At 40.5% G+C, this 13,736-nt stretch overlaps 2 protein-coding genes across 2 annotated transcripts in view; one reads left to right on the top strand and one right to left on the bottom strand.

Annotated features, from left to right (window-relative positions):
- slit2 (slit homolog 2) overlaps positions 1 to 690 on the top strand; it is a 52,333-nt gene extending 51,643 nt beyond the window's left edge. Inside the window, exon 29 of the mRNA XM_084070571.1 lies at positions 1 to 690. This exon is cut by the window's left edge and continues 1,392 nt beyond it. The gene's annotated coding sequence lies outside the window, so the exon portion shown is untranslated.
- Positions 691 to 3,062: 2,372 nt separating this feature from the next.
- On the bottom strand, positions 3,063 to 9,385 carry LOC311054551 (intelectin-like; the record flags this gene model as incomplete). The annotated part of the gene is made up of 8 exons (XM_084070561.1): positions 3,063 to 3,218; positions 3,503 to 3,606; positions 3,776 to 3,893; positions 4,039 to 4,197; positions 4,277 to 4,527; positions 5,023 to 5,157; positions 8,110 to 8,253; positions 9,352 to 9,385. The coding sequence occupies 8 exons, from the start codon at positions 9,383 to 9,385 to the stop codon at positions 3,063 to 3,065; spliced, it is 1,101 nt and encodes a 366-aa protein (XP_083926687.1).
- Positions 9,386 to 13,736: the final 4,351 nt, after the last annotated feature.

The following is a 13,736-nucleotide window of genomic DNA, read 5'->3' as shown; positions in this document are numbered from 1 at the left end:
TAGATCCCCGCATTTATCAATCTGATTCTTTTAATATATATTAATTTATATTTGTCCTCTTATTTTTGTATTAAAGACATAATCAGTTGAGATAGGTGAACTAACATGATGGTGTTCTTTATTTTGTTTAAACAGAAGTTGTTGGGTTTTTTTGACCACTGAAAACTATTGTGTTTGCCAGAAAACGTAGTTGCATTTTAATCTGCAAATGTGACGTGAAGACATTGTATATTTTTGTCGCGTTTCCTGAAAGTTTGTACTGTGCCATTATGAGAAGGTCTTTATATTAGAGTATACATGTATAGATAATTTCCCTACCTATGTATTTCACACAGAAATCATGTGAGTAGCAATGACCCTAGAGGATGCTTAGAACTGTTTTTACCTTTTTAACAAATTTATGCTTAAAGAATACTGTGACTTTTTCTAAATGAAACTACTTTGTTAGCCCCTTGGTCTCCGATGTTAACATGTTGCTGCTAAGTTTTTGTACCGTAGACTGGGATCCTGATCTGTATGTTCTATAGAACTTCCTGCCCCTACTGTAAGGGGGTGCCTTGTGTAACAGATAAATATGTCCCCCAACTTTCCCCATGTGCGTTGTGCTTTATCCCCCCTTTCCCGCCCCATCTTCAGACTAATGTCAGTTCCCTGACTGATGTTTGTTTATTAAACACAATATTTACCTCAGATTCTTTTCACATTTGCCTTTTTTTAATATCTCACCAACAGCAGTCATATAATCACACATACTCAACAGTCGTATAAACACATAAACAACCGTCATAATCACACATAATCAACAGTCATATAATTACATATAATCATTAACAGACACAGTAATTGCAAACACTAGTGCAAACAAATTGCACTAGAGTGGGGCTGTACAGCCACAGTCGCCGCTGCAAGAAAAACTGACCCCTCAGCCGCAACCCATCGTCATCACTGACGGACAGATGCCTATTCATTGAAAACACTCTCCACAATAATATAAAATACTAGAGTTTCGGGGGGCTACGCCCCCCTCAACCCCAGCCGCGCACGGGGCCCAGCGTGGGCGCGTTTATATTGGGGTACCGAAATCGCCGGAGTAAAACTTTGCAAAAGGAAAAAAACAAAAAAAGAAATTTGGGGAAAAATGTTAATATTTATTTTTAACTTGGTGGTCCGCGGACCCCCTGGTGGTCCGCCGACCCCCTGTGAGTGTTGGGACCCCCGGGGACCCCCCTGGAACATGGCGGACCCCTTCGGCTGTTTTTTTTTTTTTCATGCACGGTTTGCTTGTTTCTGTCGCTTGTTTTTGAAAACCTGGCATGAACGTGGCAACCCGACTGACATCACTGACGTATCCTTGGTATTTGTACTTCCGGGTTGCATAATGATGACATCACTGTCGAGTCCTTTGGTGTCATGAACCTAGGCTGGTTTGTTTACCAGATTTGCCAGCGTGCTATGGTGCTGTACTGTGGCCGTCGCCGTGTGTTTGTGTGTTTGGGGTGTGCATGGCACGTGAAGGACGGACATATTGTGATGGAGACATGAGTGAAGTGAAAGTAACGGCCTGGGTGGAACAAAGGAGGTACGTAAGAAGGGGGGGGGGTTGAAGCGAAGGAGCTGCGTGTGTGTTGTTGTGGAGGAGTTGGGCAGATTTCAATGGCGGCCGCTCGTGTTGTTTCGGCTCTGTTCGGCTCAAGCCGTCGCCGTCCGGTGTCGGTGGTGTGCACGGTAAACGGTACGAAAGTGATTCACCTTCCGTTTTGTCCGAAATGTGGTGAGTGTAATAAATGATGTGGCGACGTGGAAACAGTGAAGTGAGCAATGATAGGTGCCCTACGCCACCCGTAAATTGTGAAAGTCGGCCGTGGCTACTGTTTTCGCGACATGTCCTATGTCGGCGTTGTGTTTACTCGATTACAGAGCTGTGGCTATAGCGTCAGCGGCGCGCGGAAGTAACTTGTCGTTTATATAATTAGATTTAGATTTATAGAGGAAATGAGGTACACAATATAGGCTACTGTAGATAGTCACCTTTTGATGAGAATTCAGTCTCCTTGTTATTGAAGACTGCTGTATTTGTGTGCTCACCTCTCTTTAAGTTAGGGGGTAGAATTTGTTCTACAGTATGTGCTGTACATCAGTACCCTTTGTAAGAGGAGATTTTTTTATTTTATTTTTTTATTTGTGTTCATATGACATCTCATTTCTCCAACAGTTTACACTTCATATACACACCTAAATTACAGCGCAGTCTCTTTTCATATTTCCATTATTCAGTATTGAATGTTTCCGAACACCACTCAGCTGCCAGATAATACAGACTTGCATGACTGTAATTGAGATATTCAGTATATGGATAGGTCACTTGGTAATCTTGTCTGCTTTTCACACCCTTCCCCAGGAAAAAAAGAAATCAGGCCCTTGGTGAAAGGAGACAAATGTGCACTCAGCTGCAAAACGTGTTCTACTCTTTGTTTTATAGCTCAATAGCGACATCTGCAGGTAAAGGTCTGTACCTTGACATTTCAGATTCGTCCAGACAGGTTTGAAAATACAACACATTTGTCTTGATCGCTCACATATGCATAGATATAACACTTTTTTCTGGTTGTACTTGTTGGTACCTGTCTGATGTGTAATGAATCCAAATAGCTGGAAACACACAGATGGATATGTGCAGGTCAAAGAATGTAATCAGATATTACACATTTACAACTTTATTGTATCCTTATTGTAATCAATGCTGCAGACAATTCTTTAATTGCATTTGACAAATGTATTTTCTCTTGAAATACTTGTTCTATAGCATCAGACCATTTATAATTACCTGACAGTATACTAATTTTTGTAATATTATGAACAATAGCATAGGTGTAAAAAAGTATGGAACATTAAAAAAGCACTATAGTTTGTACGTATGTGATCTATATTGTGCATGTACAGTATGTGATCAATTTAAATGTCAGTGTATAACAAGCTAAGATAATGGTCCCATACTATCTGTAGTGTTCACACAATTACAGTTCATGGCTTAACAAAGTGGACTGGCATGAACATCTGGGAACTTAGCGATAGAAGAGAAGGACAGAAGCCTCAATAATCTCCTTAGAAGCTCTCCATGCTGTGTAGCCATTCCCAGCAACAACACCATCCAACCCAGTGAAGTCACCACACTGATTGGGCGCCTGATCAGCAAAGTACCCACCTCCTCCAATACAATACTGCAAACATACAAACACATGCTGGCAAAACATACTATGACACTTTATTATTTTCGATATACTTTGGACAATTACATAAGCCAGGAAATAAGGCTACAGTAGTTGCAGAAGACACACACACACACACACACACACACACACACACACACACACACACACACACACACACACACACACACACACACACCAACTGCTCTGTTATACGCATCTGTACATTGTGCTAAATAACACTCAAAGATTCACATTTGTTTAACTACCACACGATTTTCATAATCAGGACTTACGTGTTCATTGTTGCATCCAGTAGGCTTGACCCCAGAGCAGATAGCCATGGCTGCTCTTTCATTATTTATTGCTCTAAATGTGATGAAGCCAGGTTCAAACTCCGCTGTAAAGATTAAGTATGTATTAACATTTCATATTTATCTACAGTCATCTAAACTTGTATATCACAATCTCATGACAGATTACCAAAAGAAAACAGACATTTTAATGTTTTCATTATTCATGTTGAATGTTCCAAAGACATTTCTGCATTCTATACTCTTGCACCTTACGTCTTGAGTTTGGTCCATACAAGGCTTTAGTTGTATCTTTGTTTCCAAAGTCATATATAATTGGAATAGAAGGCCCTCTGTCGCTGCATGACCCTACATTGTATTTCACAGGGTAATTCTGTAGGGCACATGCGAAAATAAAAAATGTGGTATTAGTGGCCTTATGTATTACTAGTTTTTCAGGCTGCTTATTTAATTAATAATGTATTCATTCATTCAAAAAATCATTCATTCATTTATTTACAATGCACAATGTGTTTCACCTTAAAGAGCTGATGGAGGTTCCCACCATACAGAGTGAAGAAGCGTCTCTCTGTGTGGTAGCGGAGGATCGAGGCCAGGCTCCAGTGTTCTATTGGAGAGTTGTTGGGGACATGCCATACAGACATGTCCTCTGCCACTATGTCATAGTACCCGGGATTCTGGATGGAGAAATATTCAAGTTACTGTAGTGTATAGGCTACTACTACAGTATAGTGACTACAGTTTATTCTTGAATACCTTGAAATCATCAGAGGTAGCTCCCTCTACTGTTCCAAATGTGTTTCTGTTGGCCCAGTTGCCATCTCCGTCTGGCAGGTTGGGATTGTTGCCCTGCTGTGAGGACCAGCGATCACCCACTGTACATTTGCCATAGAACATGTTGTTCTCATGAACACTGGCTACCAGTGTCCAGCCACCACCTGCAGTTGTCATGTCACAGAAAGTCTGGTACGTTGTGCCATGAGTAGTGGTCAAGTAATATAGACCATCTGAAAAAGAGAAAATCACAAAAAAGGTCTCAAACTAAAGAAAAACAATTTTCTCTACTTTCTGTCTTTTTTGCATAAATGATAAATAGGTGTTTAAAAGTTTATGGTTGTCAAGAATATGATTAAGGAAAGATATTTGACAAAATAAGTATGTTTCATAACTGTGAAAGGTAGTTAAAGGCCAAATCAGTGATACAAACATAAGCGAAAGAGGGTAGCCCCACCACAAAAAAATAAAATTCACATTTTATTCTCTACAGTAAGTGATTCACACAGCATAGAAGGACTAAACAATAGTCAAGTTATTATAGTATTATAGTATATATATTTTAGGTATAGGTTTGTTTATAGATGGACCTTTATTGATCCCCCTTTATTGATTGTTTATGTTTGTAATGCTTGTGAGAATGTGTGTGTGAGGTGTAAATCTTCTTTATAAATGAGGTGTATAAATCTTTTTTTATCATGTCAGTATGCTCATGCACTGTCCCTTACCTTCCTGTTGGTCATATCTGTCCCTGAGCTCCTTACAGCTCCTTGCAGCAAATGTCACCCTGCTGTTCAACTTTGACAGATGTTCAAGGTTTGTCCCATTGCAATTTGAGAATATCTCTGCATCCCTGGGAACTACTGTAGGTAATTCCTCATCTGAAAAAGTAAGAATAAACTAATAGTGTGTGTGTGTGTGTGTGTGTGTGTGTGTGTGTGTGTGTGTGTGTGTGTGTGTGTGTGTGTGTGTGTGTGTGTGTGTGTGTGTGTGTGTGTGTGTGTGTGTGTGTGTGTGTGTGTGTGTGTGTGTGTGTGTGTGTGTGTGTGTGTGCATAGGCAGTGGAATGCAGTATACAACCCTTTTCCCTGAGAAAAGGGTTGAATATACAGTATCACCTGAGGGCGAAAGTGAAACAATTTCAGAAGACACATGTTGGCTACCCATTGCCAAAGGGATCATCAGCAGAAGGAAATGATACATCATCTCTGTGGGGAAAAGAAAAATACAGTATACTGTATGTACACACAGTATGAGTATACACTACACAGTATGTGTATGTATCTACTGTGCATGTATCTATTCAGTGTTTTTTACACAAAAGCCTACAGACAATGCATTACACAGACAGCACAATATAATAAAGTGTTGCAACGGCAAGCAAAACTGAGTAAGCAAGCATTATCTTCAAAAATATTATATAATACAATATTTGTACCTGATTTACAATGAAGTATTTTGTGGAGTCTTCAGATGTGTTCTGTCAGTAGTAGCCTACTCAGCAATAATTTACTTTATATAAGTGGTCCAAGTGGTTCGAAGTCCAAAAACAGTAAAAGAACTTTAAGTCAATGACCCTGACACATGATATGGGGTAAGCTCAGAGCTGGATCCCCAAAATGGCCAATCAGGTTGGCCCTCTATAACATTGTGCAGACTGTTCCAGAGCCTGACCATACATTTCAGAATCTACAAGAGGTTTTATACTGCATGGTTGTTGAAGAACCCCTGTCCCTTTTGCCCTGTACAAGGTGAAGAAGGTCCTTTATATTAGTGTGTGTTTTGTGTTATTCCATAAACCATAACTATTGGCTGTATTAAGGCTAATCCCATTGAAAATGATTTGAGTTATGTAAATCATTTGAGAGCTGTTATCTCCTCAGTCATATAAATTATGCATTGTGTTAGTTTCCTATGAATCCAAATAGACGTATAGAGTGTGTGCACATTCGACATAATTATGCGCATGTCGAAGGTTGGTAGGTTGGTAGGTCAGCATGTCGCTGACACAAATGCATGTCAGCGACATGCATTTGTGTGAAGGGAGGCCCTGAGGCAGTCTCAGGCCCAGGGGCCCATCAATCTGGGAGCGCCCTCTGCTGCTGTTTTTTACTATCTCAGTTGGCTCTGGGAGGAAGTCGACGTACCACACGTGCGCAAGGAAACCGGGGTTTTGGTCTGCCTTCAGCCTTTCGGGTGGTGCGATTATGTTTTCATTCCCACTAACAATATTTCTACACGGAACACTAACACCACTTCTCCCAGAGAACATGGATCGTTTCGGTTATAAGCCCACTTGTTTCTATGATGAAAGAGCACGTTAAAATGTGAATATCTTTCCGTGGTTTTGTCTGCTCCGAGGACGCTATTGTTAAATGAGTTTCGGTTTGTTTTGAGTGGGGAAGGATCGGCGGACACGTAAATCCCGCCCACTACATTTGATTGGGTAAAGCGCGGCCTGCTTCCTGATCTAAAGGCCCGCCCACTTGTAGGCCAGTGCGTAAGTGATATGACGAACCCGCCGACAGATTCAAACGCAGGGCAGAATCTGTTCTTGAGAGATTAGGGGCCCATAGACTCAGGATCCAGCCCAGGGTAGGCTACGGAGTGACCATTTGTGCCCTGCAGGTGGAGACATTGTCATCCTGGAAAAGAGCCCTTCCATCACCATTGAAACTAGAAAAGTGTGTTCCTCAGAACGCAGATCCCTGCTAGGCCATGTTGCCTATACCCAGGGCTGTGTTGCAACCTGTTATAGCGCCACCATGAGGCTGATTTGAAAGATTTATGGTGGCAGTTCTTTTAAGCTAGTAGGGATGTGGTGCAAAGTTTCTCAACAATGTGACGCTATTCATTATTTGTGGCATTTTGTGCAAAACGGCCACAAACGAATCGTAATGGCATATGAAAAATCTGACTTGAATATTTGAAAATATTATATAGACTACTCCTACAATATTTAATATATTTTTTTGCGTTTTCCAAATATTTTTTGACACAGAATCAAATGTTTTATGGTCACGATTCACCAGGAGCCTAGATGGCTTGGTTCCAGGCTTAAAATAATTTATATAAATATTTTTGGAAATCTCTATGGGAAAAATGAATGGGTTTTCCATCTGTAGCACCACAAAATGGCCGCCATTGCTATGCCCTATTTCAGAGTAGCTAAACAATGGCTGATGATGGTGATGGTGTTAAAGAACACATCTACAAACCAACGTTTTGCATCTTGTCACATTGATAGCTTGTAGATGTGTTCTTTTTGGCAAACAACACTGTGTACTACAAAGCATAAAGTAGACTTTAGTATGTGTCCTAGACATTCTTCCACTTGTACAAAAGTCAATTCAAACATATATCCATGCACTCAACACGGAATGGCCATCAGGGCATGGATTCACAAACCGCACCTCACTTGACTGCAGTTTTAGGTAATCTATTCCAGATTATTCTCATGCCAGTCGCCTGAACAGTGTTTGTGCCAGGTTTAGTGCGGATTGGAGCAATGGGATGCTACGGTGACGTCCACAGTCGGTCCACCACCTTACTGCACCCTCTAAGCAATTTCAATATACTGTAGGATGAACAGAAGTCTAAATGACAAATCATAAAACTTTGCACTTGAATATGCTAACCTCACATACAAGAAATTATAAGAAACACAAATGTTCCCAAATAGCACCACAATATAATACCACAATTGCTTATAGCGCCCTTCTCTATCCTATCCTTTGAGTACATTTTAAATACTGTATATTTATGAGGTGAAGTATAAATCTTCTTTTTATCATGTCTCATGTACAGTCCCTTACCTTTCTGTTGACCTTCCCTGATGTCCTTACAGCTTCTGGAAACAAATCTCACCCTGTTCAGCTTCACCAGATGTTCAAAGTTTGTCCCATTGGATTTATAGAATATCTCTGCATCCCTGGATACTGCTGTAGGGAATGCCTTCTCTGAAAAAGAAGGAAAAAATCAAACAAATCATTATGTATGTTTTGAGCAGTGTGTGTGTGTGTGTGTGTGTGTGTGTGTGTGTGTGTGTGTGTGTGTGTGTGTGTGTGTGTGTGTGTGTGTGTGTGTGTGTGTGTGTGTGTGTGTGTGTGTGTGTGTGTGTGTGTGTGTGTGTGTGTGTGTGTGTGTGTGTGTGTGTGAGTGTGTGTGTGCGTGCGTGCGTGCGTGGTCCAAGTGGGTCAAAGCGCCATTATCTAAACAGCTATTAAAAATGTTTTTTAATGCGAGAGACAATGTGCAACATTGTAGAGAGAGACTTTGTAGCACCTAGGCTACAATGTAGCCTGACAGCATGTCACGGGTTTGTGTCCCGACGGCCTTTGCTTCGTGTCACTCCCCATCTCTTTCTCCCCATTTCCTGTCAGCCTACTGTCCTATCCATAATAAAGGCATAAAAAGCCCCCCCAATTATTTTTTTAATAACGTTTTTTAATTCTCCTTTAAATGGGTTAGAATCGGTATGTCATGGGTATAAAGCTCTAAACGTACTGGACCCCTCCTACATCGCTGACCTTTTGACCCCTCCTACTACTTCCAGGTCCCTCGGGTCAGATGAATTGGGCTACTAGCTGTCCCGAGAAATAAACTACAGCAGTGACCGCTGTCACGGCCCCTAGACTGTGAACAGCTTTCCCCTCCCTATCAGATCTGGCCCCTCCATTGAATCGTTTTAAGTCCAGGCTTAAAACCCTCTTTTATCCACTAACATTTGAATCCCCCTGGTATGGTACATTTTTATTGTTTATAATAATGGTTTATTTGTGTTTTATTGATAGTTTATGTTTATGGTTATTGCCCCATGTTCTGTACAGCACTTTGGTCAACGAGGGCTGTTTTTAAATGTGCTTTATAAATACATTTGAGATGATTTGATGGGTGGCTGCAAGCTTGAAGACTCCTTGAAACTGGGGAATGGAAGACATAATGGCACATGGGGTGAGCTACTCAGTGACCACTTGTGCCCTGCAGGTGGAGACTTTGTCATCCTGGAGGAGAGCACTCCCATCCACACAGGTCAGTTTAGGACAAAACCTACCTACCTAGCCTCCCGAGCCAGCCTCTGTTCACTGACATTTACCTAACATTCTAATCCATTGCCATTGTATTTTGTTCATTATTTTAGCAGTATCCATTTACAATAGTTGCCAACGTGCATGTTTGTTATTTCCACAAATGTCTATGGTTATTTCATGTCTAGAGGTGTATCTTTTCCAGGTACTTCCCGTAGACTAAACATGGCAAAGCCAAATCCTCTATATAAAAGGTCGTTTTCAGGCAATAACAAATCTGTTGCTCTTATATATAGGAAACCTCCAAAAGTCTCTATAAATTAAGCAAGTTAAATCTAAAAGAAAAACATATATCAAATATGATTTTCTTTTTATGTACACACATTATTGTTCGAGTGCCAATTGTAGTTGCCCACACATAGATTGTAAGTAGGTTGTGGAATTTCAAAAATAATTCAGTCACTATAGCTAACCTGGTCAGTATGGCCAGTGCATGGGCATAATCTATTACAAAACTCCATTGGCAATACAATTTTGCTGTACCATTTAATGCTCGACCAATAATATTATAATAAACCAATAATTCTTATCATTTTGGTGCTGCCGCAGCTCTGCCTCCAAGAAAAGTTATGCTTGATTTGTACTTGGTGGCACATTGTCTACTACAAGCTCAACACTTTTGCAAAATTAGCTGAGCTTTGATTTATAAGGCGCTCACTTATAGGCTACACCAACACACAAACAAAACAAAAAAAACATGCACCACACACATACACAAACAAAACCAAACACAACGTCTTATTTCTCCATCTCATTTTATCCCCCTCTCTGTTGCTCTGAGTTCCATGACCCATCTATTTTTAGTTTGTTGTTGGGACACTGTGGGAGTAGGGTGGCGGGTTTTGCAGTGGCTGGCACTAATAATTAACTGCTCCATTCAGCAGCAGCAATTAGAACTGGCAACCCATTTGTGTGCACCACTGCTCCGACTAGTGGTGACAGCCTGCCTGCTTCCTCTGGAAATATTCATGTTAAGATAACATGTCTCATTTCATGAATGAAATGGATGTGACTGTAACAATCTAGTTGCGCTCTTCCTTACCTCTCCTTTTTCCACTCTCCCTATTACTAGAATTCTCTTTTCCATACACGTCAAGTATTCAAATCCACTACTTATCCCTAAGTTATATATTTCTTAGCAGTACCCTTTTCACCCCCCCCCCCCCCCCCCCCTCTCTCTCTCTCCCTCCCTCCCTCCCAGTCCCCTCTCCCTCTCCCTCTCCCTCTCCCTCTCCAGCCCTCCCTCCCCAGCCCCTATTTTCTTAATCATGTTTGGCACTGCTCATCCAATTAAGTATTATAAGTTGTACTGGCTCCAGAGTCAGCCCTCAAAAAACACATACAAATGCAAACACGTAGACATTCCCTAGTTTACGTAACCACACGCACGCACGCACGCACGCACGCACACAACACACACACACACACACACACACACACACACACACACACACACACACACACACACACACACACACACACACACACACACACACACACACACACACACACACACACACACACACACACACACACACACACACACACACACACACACACAGGGACCTATAAACACTAAGCCATACTAACTGTATGCAAGACACATGTAGTTAAAGTGCTCTTGATTGCATTGTTTGTAAATGTAGAGACTACTAGAGAACACTTGTTGGAATATGAACTTATATGAATTCTGGTGTGTCACTGCCATATCAACACGGTAAAATCAGGAGTGTTCATTTAACTCTTGTCAAAATGGACCAGCAAAGAGTTAAATTAACACTAAGGATTTTACTGTGTAGCCTATATCTATACATCCGTAATATCACTGTGACATTAAAGACTCTCCTTCCCTGGCTCCCTCTGGATTCTGCAGATTATTGAGAATACAATGTCGGGATGTAGCTAGCATTCCCAAAGGACCAAAGGGGATTATAAGGTCTTACTGGATAATATTAGTTCACATACCGGATTAGAGGGAACACATTAGACTGAGAGACCAGAGCTGCTTTACTCAACAATAATGTGTACATTCACACATTCAAGTGTAAAAACGTAATTTATACTTTGTTGCACAATTGACACGTTTAAGTTGCTGTAAATGCCTTGCATGGCTAATGACATACCCACAGATTAAAGTAAAAACAGATCCATAATGAACATAATTTATACATCCACAAAGTAACGTACATTTAAAAAGATGAGCAAAATGTCTTTACCCAAACCTGCAGGCCATTATTGAGTTTAAACCACATTGTGACTGTTTAAGCCACAGCAGTAATTGCCTTTGTGGTTCCTTGGGTCTCAGCACAGTACTTACTTTTCTAGTTAGCTATGCTTTACGTTCCCATAAGATCAGGTCACTCGCCTGAACCACACAAATTGATTAATAGTTCCCTCTGGATCTATGTATAGTCTTCAGCCTTAAGGGCTCATGCCAAGTTTTCCTGGTCAAGTACTACCCTGGGATAAACACAGTAATGGTGTGAAGTCATTTGGGTGAGGAGAGGATTGAATCAAAAAAGGATGAAATAAGGTAGCCGTAGATTACGATTCTCGTAGAAGTATCTTATCGATTTAATGTCAGAATCGATAAAATACATCTACGAGAGTCGCGTAATCTACGGCTAGAAATAAGGGCAGATGTTAGTCTGTCAATATTTATTGTTGTAATCATTTTATATCATTCCTCAGAGAAAACCTTCAATTTCTCATATTCCTCGGTACTGTGCTCTTAGGCACACACAAATATTAGGTGAAATAGGGGCATCCAGGTGGTGTAAAGCAGTGGTTCTCAAACATTTCATGTGAAGGACCCCCGAATTTTGAGGTATCTGTACTTGACACTCCACTATACATCTCAAAGACAAACATTATACTTTTGACTCCACTACATTTCTAGGAAAGCTGTCAAGTAACAAGTAATTTCTGAATTTGATGGGTAAACAAATGTGGTGTAAAAAGGCTTATATGATATCATTAACTCACATGTAATGTAAGTTACTAAGGAACACATGTTTTTTTATTCATTTGACATTTGTTTTATTAATCCTCTTTGGCATTGTGACTATTTTTACATACAGTGGGATAGGCCTCCAGCACATGTGGGTGGTATGTAGGTTAAAAGCCCATTACACAATGAACGCCATAAGGCTGTCGACTCCAAACCACATGTACTTCTCCTTTGGAAAGCACAGTTACAGCACATTACGTACAATGTCTGTGTGTGTGCTCACAGACCTCAATAATTCATGGACACATGGAAGCATTTTATCACTTGGTGGTGAAATTGGATACTTTGTTAACTACTGATTTTATTAGTAAAATGTGTAATTGTAAAATGGACGTTGATCAATATTTTCATTTTAGACCCACTGGACACAAAACTACAGCTCTGTTGCATCTTTAGTCAGACAATACATTTTGACTGATTTGTCTCATTTAATTTAACAGCAATTATTATATGATATGATACAATGTGATATTATATATTTTGTATAGCACTTTTCATGACCAAGTGATAAAACTGTGTAAAATGGAACAAATATAGTACTATGCTGTAGGGAAGAATTGCACCACTAGTTCCATTAAGGCCCATACATATTTATCATCGACAAGATAATCTCATTAAACAAAGATGCATAGATGTTATTGGTGACTCTGTGACATAAAGATGTGATGACAGTAATAGCAGAAAAAATATCTTTGTCTCCCTCCCTCCTTTTCACCATACTGTGGTTTCAGTCATAGATTTGAGGCACAGGGACACAGAACATTATTCACAGCACAGGCAAAATATGGGATTTGTGCAGACTGCATGCCTTGAACTATTCTGCGACCCCAGTAATGCATCAACCTCATTACCACTCTGACTAGACAGCACTAGTCCACGCCACCACCATTTTTGTTGGCTAGGGTAGGATGCTGGAAAGAAAAAACCTGTTTGTTCTCACACTGACATGCACAAAATCAGGCCGGGGCATCTTCCACATGAACTCCTACACAAATTATTAATGTTTTCTTTTTTCTTCCCAGGAGGTGCAGCAGGAAGAAATGAGGGCCTATATAGGGCGTTCACACAGAGGCGCTCAAAAGAAAGGGCGCCCATGTGAGTTATTATATAATCCCATTCCCCGAGAATCGGACTAATCCTAAATGATGTTATCTCTATTATAATAATGCTTTTGGAATGAAGTAATCCATAGAGCTCTAAATAAAAGTAGGGCCCTGAGCAGCATGCAATGCTTTGTTATTTCAGCTTTTATAGCTGTTCCATGCAGGCCCGGCCTGCTGAATCTGTTCTGTGCTTTTTTCCCCCAATGAGGATGAAATCCTTGATGTGTTCCAGTTTGTTCATA

The sequence above is a fragment of the Gymnoscopelus microlampas genome (genome assembly GCF_963454915.1).
Source record: "Gymnoscopelus microlampas genome assembly, chromosome: 2".
Lineage (NCBI taxonomy): Eukaryota > Metazoa > Chordata > Actinopteri > Myctophiformes > Myctophidae > Gymnoscopelus > Gymnoscopelus microlampas.
Note: the sequence above shows the minus strand (reverse complement) of the source record. Positions and strands in the feature narration are given on the sequence as shown.